This window comes from Rhipicephalus microplus, chromosome 5 (genome assembly GCF_043290135.1).
Source record: "Rhipicephalus microplus isolate Deutch F79 chromosome 5, USDA_Rmic, whole genome shotgun sequence".
Lineage (NCBI taxonomy): Eukaryota > Metazoa > Arthropoda > Arachnida > Ixodida > Ixodidae > Rhipicephalus > Rhipicephalus microplus.
In genome coordinates this window covers 178,271,337-178,299,082 of record NC_134704.1, presented here as the reverse complement: position 1 = coordinate 178,299,082, position 27,746 = coordinate 178,271,337, and the positions used below count along the sequence as shown (strand labels likewise).

The 27,746-nt window shown below is 46.9% G+C and overlaps 1 protein-coding gene across 3 annotated transcripts in view; it reads right to left on the bottom strand.

Moving 5' to 3' along the window:
* Nucleotides 1-23,592: 23,592 nt before the first annotated feature.
* Nucleotides 23,593-27,746, bottom strand: part of DCTN4-p62 (dynactin subunit 4) — a 97,000-nt gene continuing 92,846 nt past the window's right edge. For all 3 annotated transcript variants that reach the window (XM_037424893.2, XM_075896234.1, XM_037424894.2), the window contains one exon: nucleotides 23,593-23,851. In XM_037424893.2, the coding sequence (XP_037280790.1) occupies nucleotides 23,687-23,851 (165 nt within the window). In that variant the 3' untranslated portion in view covers nucleotides 23,593-23,686. The remainder of the gene's footprint in view (nucleotides 23,852-27,746) is intronic.

The window sequence follows — 27,746 nt, the reverse complement described above, 5'->3', positions numbered from 1 at the left end:
AAGTCATACGGTTTGCTGAACTCACACTCAAACCGGAAGAATGCCACTTCGGCTTCGAAGAACTCCAGTTCCTGGGACACGTGATCAGTCGCGAAGGTGTGAATCCTGACCCAGATAAAACGGCAGCCGTCGCAAAGTTCCCAAGGCCTGTTGATAAGAAAGCGGTCAGGCGTTTTCTGGGTCTCTGCGCCTACTACCGGCGATTTATAGCAGGCTTTGCACACATCGCCTCTCCACTCACCCACCTTACAAGGGAAGACATTGTATATGAATGGGGTGAAGAGCAAGAAGCTTCGTTCAACGAGCTGCGACAGCGCCTACAAACTCCACCTGTCCTCGCTCACTTCGACGAGAATGCACCAACAGCCATCCATACAGACGCCAGCAATGTGTGCCTAGGTGCTGTTCTTGTCCAATGCCAAGATGGTGTGGAGAGAGTGGTCACCTACGCTAGCGAACGTTGACACGCGCCGAGTCCAACTACTCAACAACGGAGAAGGAGTGTCTGGCCGTCGTTTGGACAGTTGCGAAATTCTGCCCGTACTTATGTGGCCACGCTTTCCAAGTCGTAAGCGACCATCACTCTCTTTGTTGGTTGACCAACATGAAAGACCCATCTGGACGTTTAGCACGATGGAGCTTACGGCTCCAAGAGTACGACATGGCCGTAGTTTACAAGTCCGGAAGGCAAAACTGAGACGCTGAATGTTTGTCAAGGTCACCGATTGAATCACCGGCTATAGAGGATGATTATTTCCCAGGTTTTTCAGGAGTTGTTGATGCAGCTATCATTTCTCGGCAACAACAAGATGATCGGGAGCTCAACTCTCTTATAGAATTCTTGAACGGACGAGCCGCCAATGCACCAAGAGTGTTTTCGAAGAACTTATCGTCATTCTGTTTACGGGACGGAATTCTGTACAAAAAGAACTTTTCATCAACAGGTAGAAGCTATCTGCTGGTAGTTCCTGGAGCTCTCCGCAGCAAAATTTTACAAGCCTGCCATGACGAAGCCACTGCGGCCCACCTCGGTTTCACAAGAACACTGACACGCATCAAAGAAAAATATTACTGGCCAAGAATCGCAGCAGAGGTTAAACATTACGTCCGAACATGCATTGACTGTCAGCGGCACAAGGTACCACCTGCAAAACTCGCTGGGCTATTACATCCTGTGCCCGTGCCAGAAACCCCGTTTTCTCAAATAGGAATGGATCTGCCGGGCCCATTTCCAACATCGGACAGCGGCAACAAATGGGTTATAGTCGCGACGGACTACCTCACCCGATACGCGGAGACCAAGGCAATCGCGAGTGGCACTGCAGCTGAAGCAACCCAGTTCTTCCTTGAGAACAATGTTCTGAGACATGGTGCTCCAGCTGTCGTCATAACAGACAAAGGCACCGCGTTTACAGCCAAGCTTTTGCGCACTGTGCTTACGCTCAGTGGCACAGCGCATAGGAAGACGACAGCTGACCACCCACAAAAGAATGGGCTTACAGAACGACTTAACAAGACAATCGCTCACATGCTTTGCATGTACGTCGACGTGGAACACAAGAATTGGGACCGAATATTGCCGTACATCACATTCGCGTATAATACGGCGCGCCAGGAAACATAAAAAATGACGCCGTTCGCCCTAATTCATGGCAGAGAAGTTACGACAATGCTTGACGCCATGCTGCCTTACGATTGCAATGATTCAGAGACATACGCCGCAGACTTCACTGAGCACGACGAGGAAGCAAGGCAGCTTGCCCGCGTCAGAATAATGAACCAGCGGCAACTTGACGCCCAACGGTAACCCTTCGCCATCGATTCGTCATTTATCAACCAGGAACTAAAGTCTGGGTTTGGTTTCCTGTACGTCGAAAAGGCCTCTCAGAGAAACTCCTACGCCGATACTTCGGAGCCTTCAAGGTTTTGCGCCGTCTTAGCGACGTGACGAACGAAGTCGTGCCCGACGCCTCCTCCTGTTCGAAACGTCGCCAGCATCTGCCTGAGACAGTGCACGTGGTCCGCATGAAACTTTACCACTCTCAGTGATGTAAACACCCGCTGGCTGTATCTCTACCTGTTGAGAATCGGCACGACGCTCACTCTGGCGGGAGGGTAATGCCGCGTGCATATACTATAGCTGCATTTAGCGGTGAGATAGCAACCACAACGAACAACGCGGGTTTGCTCGAGAGGCGCAGCGCAGGCAAGTGAAGAAGACGACAAGCTTAGCGGCCTTCTCTGAGAGCGTCTCTACGAAAACCTAAAGGTATTCACTTGCATTAACCACCGGCTTCTTGGCCGATTCCCCTTAGTGGGTGAGAGCCACAAAAGAAAGGACCAAGCAAGTTCCACTGTCCGTGTTTTTAAATAAACCCTCTATAATTTATAACCCGCGACAATATGTACAATAAAAGCTTGTTATCTTTTTTTGCTTTTAGTGCTTATTCTATTATTATTATATTGCTTTTTTTTTCGTGTTTACTGCTGATCTGCTGTTCGCCCAGGTTTACACACACTCACATAGTTCGATACATGCATGAAAAGGTTTCTTCAATTCGGAACACCACATAACCCTCAGCCGTGCTGGCTGTAGCTGCATGGCTATGTGTATTCCGACTTCATAGGCCCGATCAAGCGCCCGTCGCCCGACTAGGTCCGTAGAGTCACAAAACGTCCCAAGGAAGTGCACACTCCAGAGGAGGACGCGGAACGTCCCGGTAGCTGTACACACCGTGTACGTACGTGTCGGTCAACCACTAGTAGTGCAGACGCGTCCTTGTTTTCCAACACAAAGTGCATCGTCCTACCCCTGTCCATCAGCAAAATCTTGATATCGCGGACGTTTGGGCGTCAGAGTCACCGTTTTCAGCGGTATTGGCTGCAACATATGCTTTTTGATCTCCTACCTTGGCATGTCATTTTTCGTATTGTCGGCGTGTACGAGTGTGCCAGGTCGGTGGTTCGAATTTCAGGAGCGCATTTCTTTCGTAGCTCTTTTTTGGCACCTTTTCTTATAATAAGTATATTTAATTATTGTTGTCTAGATTTTTATTCACGCTGTATCAGCTTTTTTTGTCCGGATGCGCCTGTTTGGCTTGCGTGCTTGTGAAGCGGGCATATGTTAAACACATTTTTTCACAAACTTTCAAAATAATACAAAAACTATACACTAAACAACCACTGACAGGGTACGGATGGAAGACAGCCAGCTCGGCCCTCGACGAGTGGTCGCAGGTTCTCGTGAAAAGAGCCACGACGGCGGCAATGCCAGCGGAATCAGATATTGATAATCGGAACAACAGTGTCCTTCTAATTCCCTTTTTCCGTTTTCATACGAATTAAAAGTTTCATCACTTTGCAGAATCTCCGAACATTTGTTGCTACTTGCAAGCTTTATTGCTTCAAGAGCCCCATTTCTATGGCTAGCTGCTAAAATCTTTTTCGCTAGTCATTCCTCCTACTTATTTCTAAGCCATCGGAAGATTTTCTGCAAGCATGCTGTTAGCGTAATTGGCGAAATGGCACTGTCTCTCAAAACCCCTTTCTTTATCGCACTTTTTTTTGCTACTTCAAAGGACAGGGTGTAGGACCATATCATTAGCAATCAAGCACTTCATTTTTTTTGACAGAGCGTGCAGTTTTTCACTACGGCGTCTCTCATAATCATATAGCGGTTTTCGGACGTTAAACCCCACTTATCATCATCATTGAGAGACAAAGCAAGGCACGCCAGAAACATGAGGTGCTCAAGAAAAAAAATCATCAAGTCTCAGTCACAAATCTTGGATAGGCAAATGATAAAAATAACTAAATAACCCCGCCCGAATCAACCCTCACATTCGACAACACACGATAAATACACTCTAAATGCAATTTAAAATGCATTACAACAACGAATCAACAATATGTACAATTTGTACAGCCCAGCAGTGGAGGTCTGCTGGAAAATCTGTGAAGGGCATTTATGCGCACACCCTTCATATGTGCGCAGCCAATGGGGCAGAGTTCTTAGCCCCACTTCTTGTGGTAGAGTCACGCAATGCCCAAGCCACTCAACCACCCTGTTGGTCATGTATCCATAGCTTTGAGCACCTTATATGCTTCGCGTAGCTGGACGATTCTGCATGCAGGCGTCATTCAAAATGTACAATAGAAGCTTGGTATCCTTTTTTGCTTTTAGTGCTTATTCTGTTATCATCATTGTAGAAAACAGATTGAAGATGGAGCTTGGAGGCGAGGAAGAAGAAATAGCCAGGGGCACGCTCTGTATATTTTTTTTTCTGTTCTGTCAACAATAAACCAAAGACGTATCGGTTCCGTGGTCTCTCTGGTCCTTCTGAAACATGGTGCCGTGACCAGGAGTTATCTGAAGACAGACGCACAAACTTCAACCCCGTTCGCAACAACGGGTTGAAGAACAAAGCAGCGGCGTCTGGCTCAAGGACGAACCGTCGAGGGAAGGACCACGACCGAGGACTGTTGGCGACTCACATAAACAGGCAAGAGCTCTTTCAACACGTTTTAAGCATAAATAAAGAGGTCCTATCGAAGAAGCGGAAGACGCTTCCAGCAAATGTGACGACGCTTACGAGCGAAATCGATAAAAAGATAGAAGAAGACGCCGATCAAGCGCAACCTATGACGCTTCTGAACCAGATGAAGAACGTGTCACAGACGTTAGGACAAGTTAACGAACAGATTGAACCGTTCATTGAAGAAGACGACGCAGAGGCAGAATTTGAAATAGTTTTGCATTACGAGATCAAGATCGTCGCTGCAACGACAAAAATAGAGCAGCAATCACGCGAGTTAGAAAAAGCGACGCAACTGACTACGAGAATAGTCACAGAACAGGCGAGCTCAGTGCAAGGTACTAACAAAATCTCGGAGACGCAAGTGCTTGTTAAGTTGCCATGCATTGAAATGATCAAGTTTGATAGGAAAAAACAGCATGGCCAAAGTTTTGGCATCAGTTCGAGACATCGGTGCATAACAGAGCGAACATGCCGAAGAATCAAAAAATTAATTACCTTCTGGCGTCTCTGAGCGGGGAGGCTGCGTCCCTCATAGAAGGTTTGCAGTTTTCTGATCAGAATTACGAGCATGCAGTCACTCTTCTTAAAGAAACCTTCGGATGACAAGATAATTTGAGAGAAACCTACATAAAAGAGCTTGTAAACTTGGAAGCAGTGATGAGTCCTAAAGATGTAGATGGGTTTAAGAAACTTTTCCAAAAGTTGCAAGTGAACACACGAGCACTGCAGTCGTTAGGAGTGGAAATGGATAGTTATGCCACAGTGATAGCTCCTGTTGTAAAATTTGCGCTACCAGTGGATATGAGGATTGAGATGAAGATGAAGGAAATAGAGAAAGGTAACAACAGAACAGCAACTACGGAATTGGACTCAGCGTCAAGAGACAGCACGAGCAGTTTGAAAGAAATTATGGAGTTTTTAAAGATATATATACGCAGCAGAGAAGAAACTCGAGAGGGAAAATATGACGTGACCCAGTCACCGCACAGTATCAGGCGGACTAGAACATCTGCGCTTCAAAGCACCTCGATGAAAAAATGCATATTCTGTGAGATGACTGGACACTACACGGAACATTGCAGAAGAACCATTAGTATGCAACCGAAGAAAGAAGCCTCCCGACGGGAACGAAGGTGCTTCAGATGCACCAGGCCTCACCACACGGCGAAGATATGCCGCGCTAACGTACGCTGCAAAACATGCAAGGGAAGGCACGCGACATCCATGTGTCGACCACGTGCGCCTGCGGGAAAGTCAGCCCAGCAGCAAAGCGGTAATGATGTTGAGAAAGTGCGTAAAAGCGCGCAACCTGACCAGTTAGACAGCAGCAAGTCCTGCGACATGCACGCACAGCAGTCTGATGAACACAAGTGCATACTACTGCAGACAGCCTTTTCGTAGACGGAGGGAGAAGACAGCGGGTGCTACGCACGGATTCTGCTGGACAACGGGAGCCAGAGGACATTCATCCGCAAAAGATTGTCAAGAAAACTAGCGTGCAAGGTAAAAAGATCCGAAAGGATTACTGTAGGATTATTTGGGGGAGGAGAGATGGAACTAGACAAGAAAGTCGTCGAGGTCAGCGTGAGGAAGGATCCCACATCGGAGCCAGTCACGATTGAGGCACTGGAGATAGAAGTTATATCCTGTGACGTCCTACCTTCGCCACCGTTGATAATACACGAAAGAGCAAGATCGATGGGAATTTGTTTGGCTGATGACAACGAGAAGACGGACAAAGAAAGAAAAAATATGGAAACTTCTATATTAATTGGAGCAGATTATTACTGGACTGTAGTCACTGGTCGCATTTGCGAGATTCATCCAAAAGTAATGGCAATAGAAACAATATTGGGATGGACGGTCCAAGGTCCTGTAGGACTTCATTGTGTGCCGATGAAATCATCGACGGTTATAGTACTCAAGGTCAGTGCCAAGTCGGACACGACTGTGGACGAACTGCAGAGATTCTGGGACTTGGAAAACATGGGCATCAAGGAGAAACCAGCAATAAAGAGGAACGATGAACATGTGCTAAACCACGTCCGACAAACAATGGAGTTCAAGGCAGGAAGATACCAAGTGCGGCTACCATGGAAGGAAAACGTGACATTAGACGACAACACCATTGCAGAGAAGAGGCTTATCCAGGTGACCAAGAAATTATGCAAGAATAAAGATGAACTCCTAGTCTATGACAAAGCTATTCGAGAGTACTTCGATCAAGAAATAGCAGAAAACGTCAAAGAAGATGCTGGATCCGATATACAGAACAAATTTGTATACTACATGCCGCATCAAGCAGTAATTAAGAAGGACCGAACAACGACAAAAATACGGATCGTCTTTGACGCATTGTCAAGCCAGAATCCATGTGAATCCTTGAATGACAACTTGGAAAAGGGGCCAAACCTAAACCCCGACATCACAATCTTGCTGATGAACTTTCGACATCACAAGATCGCTATGTCAGCCGACGTGGAAAAAGCATTCTTGCAGATCAAGACACATGAAAATGACCGAGAAGCACTCCGATTTATGTGGTGGGAAAGAATACCCAGCGAAGATATGCCAACCCCGAAGATAAAAACGTGGAGGATGACGAGGGTTACTTTCGGAACTACACCAAGTAGCTTCCTTCTAGTGGCCACAATTCATCGACATTTGGATAAATTCGAAGAAAAATATCCTGCAGTTGTGGCACAACTCCGGAAAGGAATCTACGTCGATGACGTTTTACTAGGAGCCGACGAATACTCGACATCGACAAAGATATACAAAGAAGCACGAGATATTTTTCGCTATGCGGGAATGAATTTAAGAAAATTGATTTCAAAGGACGCCGAGCTGAGAAAACTCTTTGATGAAGAAGGAGAGGATCTGGATCGAGGGATAAGAAAAGAGGGACAAATCAAGATTTTGGGACTGAAATGGAATTTCGTAGACGACGTGTTGAGCTTTCCCGACACTACACGGCGAAATGACAAGGACATGAGACAACTCTCAAAAAGACAGGTTTTGCAGGACACGGCAAAGCAATATGACCCTTTAGGTTTTTTGACGTCATTTTCAGTTAGAGCAAAAATATTGCTGCAAAAAATTTGGATGGATAAACTGAAATGGGATGACCCGTTACCAAGCCAGCATAGATCAGCTTGGAAGGGCTGGTCGTAGGAGCTTCAGCACTCAGATGACTTCACTGTTAACAGATGCTATGACAACAGGCAAGCTGAAGTGAAAGCATCGACTCTACACGTGTTCTCTGATGCGAGTCTAATGGCGTATGGAGCAGCAGCATACATTGTAACAAAATACTCCGATGGAAGCAATGAAGCCAATTTAATCATTGCAAAGGGTAGAGTCGCTCCAATCAAAAAGATTACACTAGCAAGATTGGAGTTGTTGGCGGCCACAATATCAGTCAGATTGGCCAGTCATATAACTGAGAATTTCATCAGGAAACTAAGGAATGTGAAATTCTGGACAGACTCTCAAATTGTATTGTGCTGGATAAGGTCTAACAAGGCGAAAGATCTGTTTGTTCGCAACCACGCAGCAGAAATTAAGAGCAAGTCCAATGTGAGTCAATGGGGTTATGTTAAAAGTGACGAAAATCCTGCGGATATAATGACAAGGGGGATGAAGATGAAACGTTTGCTGGACAGTGAATTATGGTGAAAAGGCCCCAAGTGGATCACGAATGAAAAACAAAGGCCTGATTATAACATCACACAAGAATCAGACAGTGATGACAACAAAGACGAAGTAAAGACCGTGGCAAGCTTAATTAGTGGGTGAGAGCCACAAAAGAAAGGAACAAGCAAGCAAGCAAGCTTAACTACCACCACGAGTGAAGGAAAGATCATTGGTGTGAGCAGATTTGGATCATACAAGAAAGCGTTACGAGTTACCACGTGGGTGATGCGTTATATAGGAAACCGACGAAAAGAAAGGAAAACAGGTTTGCTGACAGGAGAAGAATTGGACAAGGCAGAGTTTGTGCTGATAAAGCAGGAGCAGAAAACGCTACAAAGTGCAGTGACACGAATATATGACAACATGAATCTGTACGGCACGAACATCTTCGAAGATCATCAAGGTGTCCTAAGAGTAAAAGGGAGGCTTCAGTGGAGTGATTTGAGCTTTGATGAGAAGCATCCTATTATTTTACTAAGAAAAAGTCACTTTTCAGAACTCCTAGTTCTGAACGCGCATCAAGTGACAATGCACGGTGGCGTTGCGGCAACATTGACACATCTAAGAACGAAGTTTTGGATTGTGCGTGCCCGACAGATGGCGAAATATGTGATAATGAAATGCATCACATGTAGGAGATTCAATTCTAGACCAATGGCACAAGAAATTCCACCACTACTAGCTGACAGCATGCACAGACGAGGCCATTCGACACAGTTGGTATAGACTTTGCTGGACCGCTACATGCTCGAGAAGAGAAAGACGAAAAAATTACAAAGTTTTACATTGTGATATTTACGTGTGTAGTAACAAGAGCCATATAACTGGAGTTATTCAAGAGGATGTCATCAGAAGCGTTTATACAAGCATTCCGATGATTCGTAGCTAGAAGGGAATTGTGTACAACTATTTACAGTGATAATGCAAGAGCATTCAAGAAATCCGAGAAAGAGATGAACAACATATTAAAGATGGAAAATGAGAGGGTTCAACAGTATACCAGTAACCTGAAAATAAAATGGAAGTTTATTGTAGAGTTAGCTCCATGGTGGGGAGAATTTTATGAAAGACTGATCAGAAGCTTCAAGACATCCATGGCAAAAACTATAGGTGCTCGACTTTTGGATGAAGAAGAACTACAGACTGTGGTTGTAGAAGCAGAAGTGGTACTTAACAACCGGCCTCTTACTTATGTGTATGACGATCCTAACGAGCCACAACCCATCACACCGGCGGACGTTATAGGAGGCAGGCAAGCAATGAACAAGCAGGAAGAAAACAGACTCGGTGAATACAGTTTGCTGAATTGCTGGAGTGCGAGAAAACCGGCAATGATAACATGGTGGACCAGATGGAAAAAGGAGCACCTGAGGGAGCTTAAGTGTGCCAGCGGAAAAACAGAGCGTCACGCAAATGTACAAGAAGGAGATGTACTTTCATTTCATTTCATTTCATTTATTTACTCGCAAGGCCGAAGCATTACAGAGAGGAGCGGGTATACATCGTACAGAAAATCAGGAAATACAGCAAATCAAAATTATATGCGCACAATGGCGGTCTGAAAACCATAAAAGCTTGGAAAAAAACCATAAAACCATAAAACCATAAAACCATAAAAGCTTCTGCTTGGAAAAGCGCAAAAAAGAACTCAGTGGAAACTCTGCAAGGCCGAAAAGATTTTCCTAGGAGAGGATGGACTAGTGAGAACATGCTTGCTTCGTACACCTGAAGGAAAATTAGTCAAGAGGCTGATTCAACTGTTGTATTCGCTCGAAGGTTGCTTCGGTTGTATCTGGCCGGCGGGAAGATGTAGAAAACAGATTGAAGATGGAGCTTGGAGGTGAGGAAGAAGAAGTAGCCAGGGGCACGCTCTGCATATTTTTTTTCTGTTCTGTCAACAATAAACCGAAGACGTATCGGTTCTGGGGTCTCTCCAGTCCTTCTGAAACAATCATTATATTGTTTTTTTTCTTTTTTCGTGTTTACTGCTGATCTCCTGTTCGCCGAGGTTGATACACACTCACATAGTTCGATACATGCCTGAAAAGGTTTCTTCATTTCGGAAAACCACATAACCCTCAGCCATGCTGGCTGTAGTTGTATGGCTATCTGTATTCCGACATCAAAGGCCCTATCAAGCGCCCGTCACCAGATCGCATCCGTAGAGCCGAAAACGTCCCAAGGAAGTGCATACTCCACAGGAGGACACCGCACGTCCCGGTAACTGTACGCAACGTGTACGTACGTGTCGGTCGACGGCGAGGAGCGCCGACGCGTCCTTGTTTTTCACAACAAAGTGCATCGTCCTACCCCTGTCTATCAAGCAAAATCTTGATATCGCGGACGTTTGGGCATCGGAGTCACCGTTTTCAGTGGTATTGGCTGCAACATATGCTTTTTGATTTCGTACCTTGGCATGTCGTTTTTAGGATTGTCGGCGTGTACGAGTGTGCCAGGTCGGTGGTTCGAATGTCATGAACGCATTTCCTTCATAGCTCTTTTTTTTACTCCCTTTCCCATAATAGGTATATTTGTTTATTGTTGTCTACATTTTTATTCACGCTGTTTCAGTTTTTTAGTCCGGATGCGCCTGTTTGGCTTGCGTGCTTGTGAAGCGGGCATTTGTTACAACACATGTTTTGACAGTTTTCAATATAACACATAAAACTATTTACATAACCAGTATAGCTCATTTCATTAAATAGTATTGACCAGTAAGTATCAGTGACTAATAGGGACCGTCCTACCGCATCATAGGTGCACTTCCCGATACTGGTTTCCACTCAGGACGCTTACAATGGCGGAATGCAACGACTCTTCTAGCACTCATATTCGGGGTTACACTGTTCAAAATTTACTTGTTTGAGTTAGCCCTGGAGACTGACCACAAACCTCTCACTAGAATAATTAAAAGGAAAAAAAATGGCAACATATCCATGGAGTGAATGATGGAGAGTAGGGCGAAGAATTCGTCCGTCCATTCGTTCTTGCTTCTGTCCGTTCATGCGTCCGCCAGTGTGACTGTCCATGCGTCCATCAGCCCGTCCGTGCGTGCGTCTGTTCGTGCGTCTGTCCCTGCGTTCGTCCATGCAGCTGCCCCTGCGTCCGTTCATGCGTCCATCCATGCATCTGTCTATGTGTCCGTTCGTCCATCTATTCAACACTCCAAGTACCACCATCTCGCATCTTTTAATCGTATATTCCCCATATAGAAGCACCGTCATCCAGCGGACATTCCAAGGACTTAACGAGAGGTGGCACACGCACACTTTCTTACGGCTTGCGCTTCGGGTCCACTTCCCACCTTTAACCACCTCGAGTTCATGGTATATACTAGTTCACTGTATTCATGGCACTGCGGCCGAACGCTCGCTAAACCTTTGGAAAACCAAGGAGGTTACGCCCAGCGAGTATGACGTAGCAAACTTTTTCAGTAAGATAGTGCTCAATGTACATGCGAATGGCTGCTAATGGGAAATGAGAAGCGGAGAATTCGGCTTTTACTTTCTTACGGCTTGCGCTTCGTATCTACTTCCCATTTTTAACCACTTCGAGTTCATTCATGGTATATACAAGTTCATTGTATTCATGGCACTGCGGCTCAACGCTCGCTAAACCTTTCTAAAACTAAAGAGGTTACACCCAGCGAGTATAACGTAGCAACCCTTTCTTGTCAGATAGTGCTCAATGTACATGCCAATGGCTGCTAATGGTGATCGCAGCCTGCGCGTTATTTAAAAGCCGAATGCTCCTGTCTCTCATTCCCCATTAGCAGCCATTGACATGTACATTGAGTACTATTTTTTATTGTTCAACAACGCACAGAAGAAGTCTCTCACCGGCACCACTTTGGAGGTCAAAATGTTATACTTGTTACATACTACGGGGGATGAACGGGTGCCGCTATAAGGAGCTTCGATTCTAAAAGAAACGGCGCTACCACTGATGATGGCCCCTCGATTCGCGTTGGGCTTTTTTTTTCTCTAACTACAGCTAGTATACGATGCAGTATCATAAAGGCCGTGAACATTCAAATGTAGATGCATTCAACCAGTTGCCACTCCCACTTAGAGAGCAATAAGAGAGTCAAATTGACGAACTGGAGTACGTTTTGTTTGTCCAAGTGATGGACCAAGATGGCAGTGTGTGCCCAGCTTATAGGGACGCCACTGTTCAACAGGTCAAAAAATGGCTTTTAAAACTATGGGCGGGGTAGCGATCCCAGGATCATGAGCAGTACGAGCTGTACATCAACAGGAGAACAGATCTGACAGTAAGTGACAGTTTGCTATGATGAAGTCATCGCTTTTTTTTTTTGCGGCAAGCAGTCTTATCCCGGTGTAGTTTCCACGAAGAGAGAGAGAGAGAGATAAAGATACAAGGAAAGGCAGGGAGGTTAACCAGACGCACATCCGGTTTGCTACCCTGCACTGGGGAAGGGATAAAGGGGAGAAAAGAGGTTGCACAAAGATGAGAAGGTACACACAATCACGAGCACACTCGGTGAGCACACACAGTTCACAGGCGGTCGCTCAGGTTTGTTGACTTAAGGTAAAGAAGCAGTGCTTTAGTTGCTTTCTGCGTAACTGAGGCAGATGCCCAAGGTCCTAGTATCTTCTGCACACAAAATGGTCCGGGGTCAAGTCGATTCAAAACCATCCGTAGCTGGCATCGCTGTGTGTCGTAGCAAGCGCAGCTGCAGAGGACGTGTTCGATGGTTTCTTCATCTCCGCAGTAGTCGCATGTAGGAGTGTCTGCCATACCAATGCGAAAGGAGTACACCTTTGTGAATGCAACACCCAACCAAAGGCGGCATAACAGTGTCGCATCGGAGCGGGAAAGTTGTGATGGTAGCTTTAGCTTTAGCGAAGGATCCAGTTCATAAAATTGACACCTTTGGAAGCTGGTAGACGACCAGAACGTGCGTGTGAGATCTCGAGCCAGGAGGTAAAGTTGTCTTGCTGCATCATTCCTTGATAGAGGAATCGGGACTACACGGGTTTCTTCATGGGCTGAGCGGGCTGCATCATCGGCTAGTTCATTTCCGGTAATACCGATATGTCCAGGCAGCCATTGATATATAATATCATGCCCTCGTGCTAGAGCTTCATGATGGCAATGTCTTATTTCTTGTACCAGTTGGTCATGGCTCCTCCTACGCATGGCAGACTGCAAACTCTGAAGCGCTGCCTTCGAATCACAGAATATGACCCATTTTCCTGGACGTTCTTGAACGAGATATTGTAAAGCAGCCCTTATAGCAGCAAGCTCTGATGCCGTAGATGTAGTCATATGCGACAACTTAAACTTGATTGTCATTTCTGCAGCCGGAATTACAGCGGCACTTGATGAGCTGCTGGATGAGACGGACCCATCAGTGTATATCTGCGTTCGGTCTAAGTACAACTCATGTAATAATAGCAGTGTTGCTTGCTTCAATGCTACTCTGGAGTGACTACTTTTCTTTTTGATTCCCGGAATTTCTAGACTTACTTGCGGCTGGTCGAGGCACCACAAAGGGCATGCCGTTCTCGCAGCTGGCGTATATCCTGATGGAATGCTGTTTAGGTGCTTGGCTATGACGTCTGAAAACGAAGAGGATCGCTATAATGCCCATGGGACTACACTCGTAAATTGAGCGACTGGCCAACTCGTGCCCTTTGTGCTTAGGCTTCCGCGATACCAGCTGTCTAGGTAACTGCAACATCCAAGCCAGCCGCCGCCAGCAACTGTGGGGGAAAATGGAGCCTTCTGTACACCGGTTTTGCTGGTACGGTGGATGAACGCATGGTCTTGGTCATTGTAGACTCTGAAACAAAATGGATCAAAGCAGTGCCAATAATGATTGCTACGTCTCAAACCATTGTTGGAGCTCTGCGGTCAACAATTTAGGGTTTGCGCTTTCATGAAAGCTTGTGTCCGCCAATGAAGCAGAATTTTTGGGCGTGCTTTTTTTGCAAGTTCTTGGCCCATAACAAGATACAGCAACTAAGAGCAGCATCCTATCATCTGCAATTAGCTAAGACAGCGGAGTGCACACTCAAGGAAGGACTAAAGAAAAATCCGGGAAGCACCTGACGGCACAACTGGGTCAATTTTTGTGCAGATATCACCAAACACCCACAGAGGATGACCAGTCACAACTAAAACATTTGCTAGGTGCTAGTTTCACAGGTGGAACGTTTGCTAAGCCCAAAGAAAAGCATGCCGATAGTTTGCCAGCAGTGCAGGTGACACGATGTGGATGTGCACTATCAGAATACATCGAAGGTATATATCAGAAGTGGTGCAAGACCAACAAGGGTCCAGGATGTCACCGTATAGACTGTGCTCCAGGACAGCATCTAGACCATCTGAAACGTCAAGCTGCGCCAATGAAACCTGACCAGAAAAGCAAGCAAGAGCCAGCTGAAGCTACTGTGTAAAAGGGTTATCTAACTGCCCATGTCTGGGTACTCTTGAGATCACCGCTAACTTGAAGTATGATTTGATGAATATTGCCACAGAGATTGCCCCTACTAATTATTTTACAAAGAAGACCAACCGGACGCTATGTTCCTGGCATGAATAGTGCCGCAATCTCATCACGTATGGGGTCAAATCCTTTCCGCCAGACAGTGGCACATACCAGCGGGTGTGTTTGTGACGGGTATTGCAGTTTTATATACCCAGAAACAGCGAGAACAGACATGGGTAATTTAATCAGTGAGCGTTAAGAAAATTTTGGCATCATTAGCGTTGACCCAACGAACGCAATGAGTAAGTCTCAGGGAGGGTACTAGCAAGCATCAAACCCCCGAATTCGTCGTGGCAATCCAGTATTCTACCACAGAGCCACGCTAGGTCCTGGTACTACTTTTCAAGTAGACCCTATATTTATAAAACCTTAATTGTGGTTGCAGTGCTGGCAATCCAATTTTATAAACATTACATATAGGTACTCCTACGATATAGCCGCCACGTTGGATTAACATCAATTGTACTAGTGAAGCGCCACCTGCTGAAGTTTATTTATGTAGCAGTGTCCAGGTAGGGTGGCTAGATAGTCCAGGGCTACCATCCTCGTGAGCGCTAGCGCTTCCCATCAGCTTACCGCTTTTGGTGTTGCTAACATGCATGTTACACAACCATTATGCAACGGTAAACAACTGATTATGTAAAACATATTTGGCCGTTTGACGTGTGTCTGCATGTGCATTTGTGCACATCTCTAGCGCCACTCTGTAATGTTTCGCTCAAGAAAAAGTTACAACACAGTCACCTTCGATCCACATGCTTCGCATAACATCGCTACCCAAGGTACGTGGGATCTGCCGAATTTCTGGCTTTTAGTAGCACAAATACCATCATATCATAAATACTGTTAACGTGTGCTCAGAGTGATCCCACTCATTTCTCCTAATTGCTGATGTGAGGTAGTGGGTATATGACAAGCACTGCAGAGAGGGGAGGGTGTTTTAACAGGCTTTGAGGGGGGCGCCGATCGCCCCTACTCTCCCCCTCTGGATCTGACACTGCATTCACTTTGCATTGAGACTATACAGCCAGCACGAAAACCACCTCGCTCCCTAGAGCGGCCGTATTCCCTTAAACCAGAATTTTGTATATCTACGCAAGATTGAACCCAAAGATAGCTGCCAGACATTCTTAGCATAATATTGTCACAAAGGCACAGGGAAGCAGGCACAAAAGTAGGGCGTTTACTTTCGTGACCAAAGGCCAAAAGCACGAACACTAAAGCACGCGCCCTCAGAACTACTTCGTTATCCTTCTCAGAGGTTGGCCCCTATAGTTGCCAGCCTACCTTGTGTCAATTCCCCTTTTTCAAGAGCAACCATCCCGGTCGATTGACTAAGATGCTAGATATGGCCATAAAAAAATGATGGTCACGTCAAAGAAAAAAAACATAAGCCCGCGCTGTTGTGGATAATAAAAAAAGTTCGAAGTGTTCATAACTCGCGGGCGTGGTACGGTTTCATCCGTACTACATGGACTACTTCTGGCCGTGGACGTCTTCGGTTTAAACTAGTATCCGAGCTTTGGGGAACTACCTCGTAATTTAAATCACTGAGGCAGCGCACAACTTCGTAAGGGCCAAAGTAGCGTCGCAATAGCTTCTCCGATAGCCCACGATGTCGAACTGGTGTCCACACCCATACATAGTCACCTGGTTGATAGTGGACGTTCCTTCGGCCTTGATTGTAACGGCGAGCGTCGACATCTTGCTGCGTGCGAATGCGGTTCCGTGCAAGCTGGCGGGCTTCCTCGGTTTTCTCAACGAAGTCGTCAACACTGTCATGTCCGCAGGTGTCCTGGTCTACGGGGAGCAAGGAGGTTATATTGAAGATTTAGTATAACCTCCTTGACGGGGAGCATAGCGTCTAACGGTGTTGTGACACGACGGCCATAAACAAGCTCGATTGGTATTAGGTCTGTGGTCTCTTGCACGGCGGTGTTATAAGCAAACGTGACGTATACGGCAAAATTTCATCCCACGTTTTGTGCTCTACATCAACATACATAAATAGCATGTCGGTCATTGTTTCGTTTAACCGCTCCGTCAAGCCGTTCGTTTGGGGTGATAAGCTGTTGTTTTCCGGTGGTTAGTGTGCGTCAGCTTGATGCCTTGTCGCAATAACTCTGCCGTAAATGCTGCTCCGCGATCGGTTATGAGAACAGCAGGTGCACCATGACGAAAAACAATGTCGTGGACGAAGAATCTGGCGACTTCAACTGCAGTTCCACTAGGCACAGCTTTGGTTTCTGCATAGCGAGTCAGACAGCCGGTTGCGACGATAATCCACTTATTTTCTGAGGATGACGTAGAGAATGGACCAAGAAGATTCATTCCCATTTCCTGAAACGGCGCTCAAGGTGGATTTGTAGGTTGGAGGAAGCCGGCGGGCTTTGCAGGTGGAACTTTACGCCTCTGACAGTCACGGCAGGTGCGGACATAGCACTGAACGGACGAATACAGCTGTGGCCAGTACTGCTTTTGTCGGATGCACGCTAATGTCCTAGCAAAGCCTAAGTGACCAGCAGAAGAATCGTCGTGGCACGCCTGCAAAACTTCCTCACGCAGTGCCGTTGGAACGACGAGGAGAAAAGTTTCCTAGCTGCTCTCAAGATTTCTCTTGTAGAGAACATTGTTCCGCAGGCAATACGATGTCAATCCACGTGAGAGCCAGCGTGGAACGATAACGTCTTCTCCTTGAAGATGCTGGATGACAGGTAGTAGCTCAGTGTCCTCACGTTGAAGCTCAGCCATCCGGACCACATCGACAATGCCAAGAAATGGTAAATCGTGTTCAGTGTCAGATGACGTCGGGGAAATGGGAGCACGAGACAGGCAGTCAGCATCTGTATGCTTATGTCCTGATCGGTAGACCACCGTTATGTCGTACTCTTGAAGGCGGAGGCTCCAGCGGGCGAGGCGGCCTAATGGATCCCATAGATTGGCAAGCTAGCAGAGCGAATGGTGGTCACTGACAGTTCGAAATGGCTGGCCGTATAGGTAGGGTCGAAACTTGCTAATGACCCAAACGACTGCTAGGCACTCTTTTTCGGTGGTAGAGTAGTTAGCCTCTGCTTTTGTGAGACTGCGGCTCGCGTAAGCGATCACACGCTCTGCGCCGTCCTGCCATTGAACAAGAATGGCTCCGATTCCTACGTAGCTGGCGTCCGTGTGAATCTCAGTGTCGGCAGTATCGTCAAAATGTGCCAGCACTGGAGCTGTCTGCAGTCGATTGCGTAGCTCTACGAATGCTTGTTGTTTTTCTGTCAATACGAAGGGCACATCTGGTCATGTCAGCGTTGTAAGAGGTTCCGCAATTTTTGAAAATCCTTCGACAAAACGGCGGTAGTAGGCACAGAGTCCGAAAAATCGCTGAAGAGCCTTCTTGTCTCCAGGGCGAGGGAAATCGGCAACGGCAGCCAACTTCTCCGGATCTGGTCGAACAACCCCCGGGTTCACCACGCGTCCGAGAAACTTGAGTTCCTGATAGCCAAACCCTATCGGAAAAATTGCCATGGTGGATACTGGAAAACATGGTGGGCGTAGTGGAAATAATAGTGGGCATGGTGGAAATTGTGATGGCTATGGTGGGACGTAGTGGAAAATATGGTGGTTATGCCGGGGCATACTGGGTGGTATGGTGTACAGATGATGGGTAAAGTGGAAATGATGGTGGAAAGCAGAGGCTAGATAGTGGGCAATAATAGGACACTCTGCCCACCATTGAGATAATGCTGGGAAGCCCTAAGCATATGGTGGGTGGTGCTTATTATGGTGGGCTACATGGTTTACCAAGTTGAGAAACTCTTCCCACCATTGCGATAATGCTGGGAAGCACTAAGCAGATGATGGGTGCTGCTTGTTATGGTGGGCCACATGGTGTACCAAGCTGAGAAGCTCTGCCCACCATCGCGATAATGCTGGGAAGCAGTAAGCAGATGATGGGTGGGCTTATAATGGCGGGCAATTTATATAGTGTACCAAGCTAGGATCTGTACACTACATGTTCTACCACCATGATTTCCACCAAAGGTTAGGCCTACCGACCGAGCCCGTACAATTGTGTTATCCATGCTTCCGGGTTTCAGAATACACGATTTCGACGATTAAGTATGACAATACAGCGCAGCCATGGCATCAATTAACCTAAATGAAGCATTTTTCATTGTGTATGATGTCCGCTCAAGAAGCAACAAATATAGATGCGACGCGATTAAAGCACTCCCAGAGAACGTAATTAAGTGTCTTCTCACCGACAGCCGCCGGTCGCACTCGCCGGCACTTCTCTAGCTTTTGTACGAGAACTCAGACGTGGCAATTCGTATGCTTGGTGAACCAATATGATAGCGTAATGTTTCCGGCACACTGCATTCGTTTTGGCCAAGCCGTTATGTAGTTGTTGCTTTAGCGAAAGATCTACAGCATTGCGCTGGCGCGACCACCCTCTACATTGCGCGAAAAACATCCCAATACTCAATCAAATAAATTAGGCGGGCGTATTTATGGAATGAGCCTAGAAGTGCCATAAAGCGTGAGCAGATGTCGCCCTTCAGAACGAGCGCGAAACAAATATTAAACTTGGCAGACCCCGTCGGTAAACTGTTGCTGCTCCCCAGCCCACTTGGTTTTTTCTTGAAGTTGTGAATTGTAAAAAAAAAAATAGCACTAGTGCCATTAACATAGTGGCAATCGTTACAGGCCACAGTTGCTTGTGTTTAATAAATGTGCAATTTTTAGTATCATGTGTAGATCTTGTCTATGTTGTGTACACGACAAACATACCTCAATTTGAACCATAAGTTTGCATGCCAACTGAGTATTTAACACAAAATCAACGTCATGTTGGTTTTGCGCAGTGGTTAGCGTCTTCGAATGGGAATCTGCAGGCTGAACGTTCGATCCTCCGTGGCGCCTTTTTTTTTTACGCGACGGGTGTTTTTTACACCGTTTTTATAGAATTCTTTTTTATTTTTTGTTGCAGCTCGTCACGGTGATTCTGACGTCATTTCGCGCTCAACCGTAAAAGCACCCACCTTATCCACCATGCAGCACCCACCTTATCCCACCATGCGCCATGGTGGGTGTTTCCCACCATTCACCCACTACATTAATCCACTATAATGGTGGGTGGTGGTTCACGCCATGCCCACCATTCGTTTTTTTTTTTCGATAGGGAAGTAGCACTTTTCGGGCTTGATAGTAAGGTTTGCTCTCCTTATTGCAGTGAGGACACTTTTTAGCCTTGAAAGATGTTCGTCAAACGTGCTTGAAAGCACGACATCATCCAAGTATACAAGACGTGTCTGCCACTTTAGTCCAGCAAGTACAGTGTCCATCATGCGTTGAAATGTGGCGGGAGCGGAACAGAGACCGAAAGGCAGCATTTAAATTCGTAGAGCCCGTCGGGAGTCTCGAATGCAGTTTTTTCACGGTCGTCCTCGCCAACTTCAATTTGCCAGTACCTCGACTTGATATCTAATTATGTAAAGATCTGGGCATGGCGTAGACTGTCTAAGGCGTCATCAATCCGTGGCAGGAGGTAAACGTCGCGTATTGTGACTTTGTTAAGCCATCGGCAGTCGACGCAGAAGCGTAGTGTGTTGTCTTTTTTCTTTATTAGGACAACAGGTGATGCCCACGGACTGGTCGAGGGTTGAATGGCATTATCATTCAGCACTTCTTGTACTTGACGCTTAATCACCTCTCTTTCCTTCGGGGACACACGGTATGGATGTTGGCGAACAGGCCATGCCGACTCCTCAGTAACAATGCGGTGTTTTGTAACAGTAGTACGTTGAACTTTAGATGCTGTGGAGAAGCAGTCCAAGAATTCCGTCACAAGGTTCAGCAGCCTCTCTTCTCGTGAATTTGGCAAGTCTGGAATAATAGTGAATGCGGCTGCCCAGGTCAGCACAAGGTTTTGCATGCGGTGAAGTCGTATCCAATGCGCTAACATCGGAAAAGTCGGCGATTGCACTGAGGAAAGCGACAGTGTTGGCTCTAGGGACGTGCTGAAACTCATTGCTGAAGTTGGTCAGCAGGACTTGAGAGCGTTTATTCTCTAACCGAACAAGGCACCGGGCTACGCAGATATTTCGTTTGAGCAGCAGCGGGATATTTGCTTCTGCAATACCTTCAGAGTCATTGAATTCATCGAAAACGTCACAGGTTACCAAGGTCAACACGCTACTCTTCGGCGGTAACGTGAGGTCATCGTTGACAATTCTCAAAGCATTGACGTAACTGTCGTGAGGGTTGCGCGCAAAAGGGTGTGCCGTGGAAAACGTCACCTGCGACTCTTGCAAGTCAATCGCGGCTCCGTTATCGTGCAAAAAGTCCAGCCGGAGAATCAGGTCCCTCGAGCAACTGGGCAGTATTACAAATTCTCCTAGATACGTAAATTCATGAATACTGACTTGCGCTGTGCACCGTACCACCAGAGTGAGAAGATGGCCTCCTGCTGTACGTATCTGTGACACAGCCCACTGGGTAAAAACCTTCTTCAGCCTGCAGGCAAGACTCCTGCTCATAACGGACGTGTTTGCTCCAGTGTCAATTAGTGTCATTACTTCTTCGTCGTCCACGGTTACCGCAATGTTTGATTTCACTACTCTTCGTACCATGTTTGACTGCGTCTGTACATCTTTTTGCTGCCGGCGCTGTCGTCGTAGTGGAGGATCTTTCGTAGAGTCAGCATCAGCGGCCTCACCTCCGGAGGTCGCTTAACTCAGTTTTCCCGACTTGCAGGACTGGGTGAACGGCGTCTCGGAGCGCCCCGTGAATATGCTGGGCTTGGTGACCTGTAGCGAGCAGGCGACGACGAGCGTGGCTCGTGCGACGGATGTTCGATACTGCGTCGATTCGAGATAAAGCTCTCTATTTCCAGTGGTCGCTAGGCAAGAATCCACGGAGACCCACACGGCGGTATGGACATGTTTGGTAGACGTGTCCGGCGCAGTGGAAACAAAGGGGCCTGTGGTTGGGTGCACGCCAGATGTCACTCTTCCTCGATTGTGCTTCGGCGATCAACGGCGGGCTGCGAGGACGGAAGCCTACCTCCATTTGCTGAGCGCGTCGCTCATTTGGGTAAAACACGCTGGGTGAACAGCACAACGGAGGACGTCGCACTGCTTCCGCATAGCTCATTTCGACGCATTGCCTCTGTTGTAGCGCCTCGGACTGTGGGGGAGCGTGAACGGCTTGCCGTAGCTCGGCGCGTACCATCTCCGCAATGGAGAGCTGCTCTACAGGTGAAGCAGTCACCTGCATCTTTTGTAACTCCTCCTTAATGAGAGCTCTGATGAGCTCTCGCAACGCGCTGATGTCATTGCCGTGAGTGACAGAAGCTACCTCACTTGGATGTACACCCCGGTTATACTGCCTGGCACGCTGTTGAAGGGCCCTCTCCATGGCAATGGCTTCCTCATGAAACTCCGCAAGTGTCGCAAGTGGGTTTCGAATCAGGCCCGCGAAAATCTCTTCTTTAACACCACGCATTAAGTGACGGACTTTCTTGGATTCGGTCATAGAGGGCTCCGCACGCCTGGAAAGTCTATCCATGTCCTCTATGTACGTCGTCACCTTTTCGTTAGGGCCTTGAACCCTTGCTTCTATAGCAGCTCCGCTGTCTCTTTCCTGTCCTCTCGGGCAAAGGCCTTGAGAAACTGCCAGTGAATCTCATCCCATGACGTAAGCGTTGCTTCGTGGTTCTCAAACCACGTTGTCACGGAGTCCTCGAGAAAGCAGTACACATAGCGTAGCTTACACTCTGGGGTCCAATCGTTGATGACGGCGACCCGGTCGAAATGTTCGAGCCAGTCGTCGGCATCTTCAAAAGCAGCTCCGTGAAATGTCTTCGGCGTCTTGGGCTGGTTGACAACCAGGTGCGCTAGTGCTGGTGCGGTGACGTTAGGTGGTGTTTGGTTCGTAGTCCTCTGACGTTCAGGAAGCAAACCGTGCTGTGGCTCGAGTCCCTGGAGACGACGGCTGGAACGTACGTGCACAGGGGTAAGCTCGGCTGAACTACTTGATGGGCTTGCATCAGGGGTGCTCTCTGGGGACCATATCATCTGCCGTACCCAGCCCTTCCACCAGAAAATGTCACAGAGGCACAGGGATGCAGGCACAAAAGCAGGGCATTTATTTTCGTGACCAAAGGCAAAAGCACGAACACCAGAGCACGCGCCCACAGAACTACTTCGTTATCCTCCTCAGAGGTTGGTCACTATAGTTTCCAGCCTATCTTGTGTCAATATTACAATTTCTTGCTATTGTATTCATTGCTCCATTTTCGTAGCTAAACTAATTTTTACATACTCTCACCGCCACAAAAAGCATACAAAGTGATGACGATGATAGGAGAAAGCCTGGGTGTGCCTCATCGTGAACAACCACAGCAAAAGAAGGCACCTAAAGACCCCTTAGAAGCAGTTAGAGAAAAATCACCCCGCGATCAAATTTTTCGAAAGCGAGTGAGCGCCACAATGCTTTGCCAAGCGAATAAAGACCGCAATGTTGAGACGGGCATGGGCAGGATGCGAATGCCGTGCGTATTTCACCAACGCATGAGTTAGCCCGCTGCGGCCAGGCTGCCGGGCTAGAGTGGAGCCACCGATGCACACTGAAATACGAGTTTGGGATTGAAATGTCTTTCACAGACAAAATATGTTCACTAAAGGCCTCGATTCTTCCTCGTGATTGCATCTCTCCACACATTTGGAGAATGTTCTTCATCTGGTGGAGGATACAATGGTAACTTTCCGTAGCGTGACTACATAGTTTTCCTACCCGGTAGTAGAGTGAAGGAAAAAAACATTTTAATGATTATGCATTGGTAAGCTTGAAGCATTTTTGCGAAGGTCCACACCTTTATTATTCTCCCACTGTAGCCTATACAGAGACTGCCAGTCAAGGCGAGCAAATAGAACTTCGAGATTTTTTATTGGATGTGCGGTGATTTCGCCGAGGCAGGTGGCGGCCGATAAGAGCGAGTGCCCAGGTTCACCACCAAGGTGTGCGTCATCCACACCACTTCAGGCCTTCGGGGCTCGGCATGCAGCTGCACCACCATGTTTGTGAAGTCGTGCTTCAGACGAAATGCCACCTGCGCCAGAGGTGGGAGAGAATATGTCAATGCAACAGTGGAATGTTCATCGTTTAAATGGGCAGGTTATGCTTGCGCAACGACAAGATCTCTCCATCCATCTGCTACTTCAGGAAGATCGATATACAGAAATCAATGTAATAAATAAAATCAATCCGAAAGCAAGAGCATTGCCTGTGGCAACATCGAACAGAGTGCTGTAAAGAAATTAATGTAATCTTTAAAATCAAGTGAAAAGCAAAAACGTTGGCTTAATAGCCGAGGAACCCATCGGGCTGCTTTACACATCATGCGTAGACAAGGTGAATATGTCTGCATTGTACTTGAAAAATAAAATATGCCGACTGCTGTCAGGGGGGTAGTGCACTTGCATGAGAATAGGGATCATCTGTAATGACAGCAGAGCTTCCATAAGAAACTGTTCATCGTCTTCTATCGCTCTCCCTGTTTTTGATCGCAATAAGAAGCTTTCCGTTTAAAAGGGTCCAACCTTGCAACAGTTTCTCTGTAAAGTCAGAAGAAATATTTGAAACACAGCTTTTTTTCTGCGTTCGTTCTTTATCCATTGATGTGATGAATGTCCACAACACTGGCTTGTGCAGGTGACTGCGATTGCAGTGCCAGCAAAACTCGAAAACTAAAACTGTGTGTAGTTCTTGCAGACTTCATCGAGGTCAGTTTTATAATACAACAAATACTGCAGTGGTAGTTTAAAGCATGCAAATTGTCCAAAAACGTATTATTACCACAGTTTCTCCAGGTTTGTTTAGTCCACCTGAAATATCACAACAGTTGAGCAGAAGAGTTGGTCGGTTAAGCAACATTGGCACACCGGCATTGTGAAACAACTGTAGTTATTCCACTCATGCCAAGTGTGCTACTAAAACGAAAATCAGGCATGCTTTGCAAAAAGACAGAAGGTCCTTGCCGTCTTTCAGTTAAATTTAGGTGTTCTGTGTAGGATATGAGAGTCAGAATGAATGCCTTGGCAAAGTGGAACCTGATGGCCAATTCTTCAATGTAGAATCTCGGTGAATACTGGTGTGCCCTTTATGCATGAAGACTCTCGCATCTTTATTAGTGTCACGATTATCTCGGAAGTGCTTGCAAAGAATTGGAGTGACAGAGACTAGAGACCATGACCGCAAGCACACTTTATCTAACTAAGCGGCCAACAATCATCAAACACTGTATTCCCCCCAAAAACAAGGTTCACACAATGGTCTGCTACAAACCGAAACAAAAAATTGGGGGACCCTTAACCTTTGCCTTTAAAAAGTTTAATGCAATAGCGAACTCCTGCCCCTAGTGTTTTGTTATACAAATATGTTTTGTTATATATGTACGCATGCACGCATGCACACACACACACACACACACACACACCGTAGATTGTACAAGCACGCACGCGAATGGTACATACAGGTTTTTGATCTAAAGCAAAAGTAGCATGGCCTGCTGTTTGCTTAATCAATGCCTCTGGAAAGCCATGATATGTTTTCCGCTGGAGGGACATAGTTGTCCATTTTTAGAGCTCTTTGAAAGTTGCTGTGTGTTTTTAGCGGCGATGACTGCACTATCCAGTCCTTTTTTGATGTAGTTTCATGGCCTCCCAAATGCACCTACAAATCGCCGAATAGGTTCGTTTTCACCGCGACGCCTGTCAAACAAAAGGTGCTGAGGGGACTCCTTCCACTGCATGGCATTTATGTAGTGTTTTTCCCCGAAGCAGCTGCAAGTACCATTATGGCTTTGTGGTAAGACACCCACTTGCCATGCAAACGGGCCGGGTTCAATCCTCAATGGGGCCGAAAATTTTACTCTTTATTTGTTTGCTTCTTTCTCGATTTTTCGCTCACAGACAATTTTTTGCTCACAACCAACAGTGCCGACGCCAACGGCGGAATTTCTCCGACACGAGCTCTCTAACGCTATCATGTTAAAACTAACAATAAGCTGCACTAGGGTGAACTCTATCCCTAAGCCAGCCTTATGTGGCTACTCTCCTACTGTTGTGCATGCATCGAGTCCCTTACTGTTCATGTTGTTCCCACAGAACCAAGGCTCACTTTCCCATTGCTGAAGTACAAGGAGACGTCTGGCATTTTAGAACAATTTTAACATGTTTTAAGTGGAATTGCAGAAATTTTTCTCTTTTATTGCAATGTCAGCTAGCGGAGGGTCAATGGGAAGCCACTGTGCCATTTTTGGTTGTTCTAAGAACTACGGAAAAAAAAAATGGAAACTACCGTCTGAATAAGTTAGCAGCATGCATCACCTAGCGCAGAACCTTTGCGGTTGCATGATGGTACATTGCTTGTGTTACGTGACAAGTTGTATATCGGCAAGTGTCGCAATAGCTGAAATGCCCAGTGTACCACCCAGCCAAAAGACAATTGGATGTGGTTATACAGATGACCAAACATAAGCGGTCAATTACGGTGTGATGAGTAAAGGGGGGCACCAGTCGCGTGTCAAAAGTGAAGGCAGGGTGCACGAGGAGAAGAGAATCACTCGGGTGCATGTCCACCAGCCACATAGACGCAAGAGATTGCTCGGAGAAAGGCTTGTGGCAGGCGACCCGAGCTGAGAAGAAAAATTACAAAGGAAGAGCTGGCAGTGTGTGTTGGGATGCGGAGCTGTGAAGATGTAGCAAATGAGCATCAGTACCGCGACCGGAGCAGCGTGAACGCTCGGTTCTGAGGATGTCAAAACGAAGAGCTCGAAAAGTGGCCGTCGACCTCGTAGATGGTCTCGAGTGAAGCTGCCCGGACTTGCTGCATCCTGCCCAGCAGTTTCTGGTGGGCTTGCAACTTCCCTACATCGTAATCAAATTAGGAAGAGAGCAGGCCACACCAGTGAGATGAGCGGATGCGTCATTCGGGGGGTCCTTGATAAGCGGGGCCTAGCGAAACCGAAAATAGAGACAAAGACCAAGACACCGGAAATACAGACGAGAGGATTGTCAAGCGGACGCGTGCCAATGACGATGATGGCGAGGCGGTACCACTTCATCGTAGTTCTGAGGGTGGCATATGAACAGTAAGAATGTTCTATTATTACAACAGCGCATGAGAGCAGCCACTGAGACGCCATCTTGGCTAGCACGGAGGAAGGAAAGGTAGAAGAGGGTATGCCCAGCCGGTGCGCTACGTGAAAAGTGTGGAAGAAATGACATCATGGCGGCAATATTCACTGGGCACAATGGCAGCGTTGCTATGGTTACGTATTACATAGTGGAGCTGGTCTAGCAGTGAGCGGCTGCGGCTAGAGGCGGCATGTATGCCTCCCCAGGTCTCGTGCTGAGCTGTGGCGGACAATATCCATGCTCTGCGCCGCGTTATTGGTTACGCAGTGTTCTTTTGGCAGTTACTGTACTCTTAGCAACGTTTACAAATCATTTTGTCCGTCTTGGGGTTTCAACAGTGTGTAGAACGAGTGCATATCCATGTGTCGTGTGGCGGATGGCGTGGATGAAGCAAGTAGTGTTCAGCGAAATTGCGTTGGGCACCATGACGAAGCAGAACAACGAACGCCTTGCAGGTCAGTGACGGTTGGGCAGTGCTCCTGCTTGTGACAATTGACGACACTGTTGAGCCCAGTAAGACACATTGAGGACCATGTGCACATACGTAGTTTTGTGTTGTGTTTGTACAGTAACAACTTGCATGTCATATTAAAACACCTTTTATGTTGCGCTTCGTATGCTCTCCCCCAGCATTGCATGTAATCTCAACGCAACAGCAACCGCAATCAAGTGTCACTTGCACCGTGCTAAAAGTCACCACGGTCGCAGAATGCTGATGCCAGTGAGTTTCACGCAGAACATGGACACAGTGGCCCGACGCTACGTCGGCCACGTGGCAGAATGCAATTGTAGAAGGCGCAGGACCAA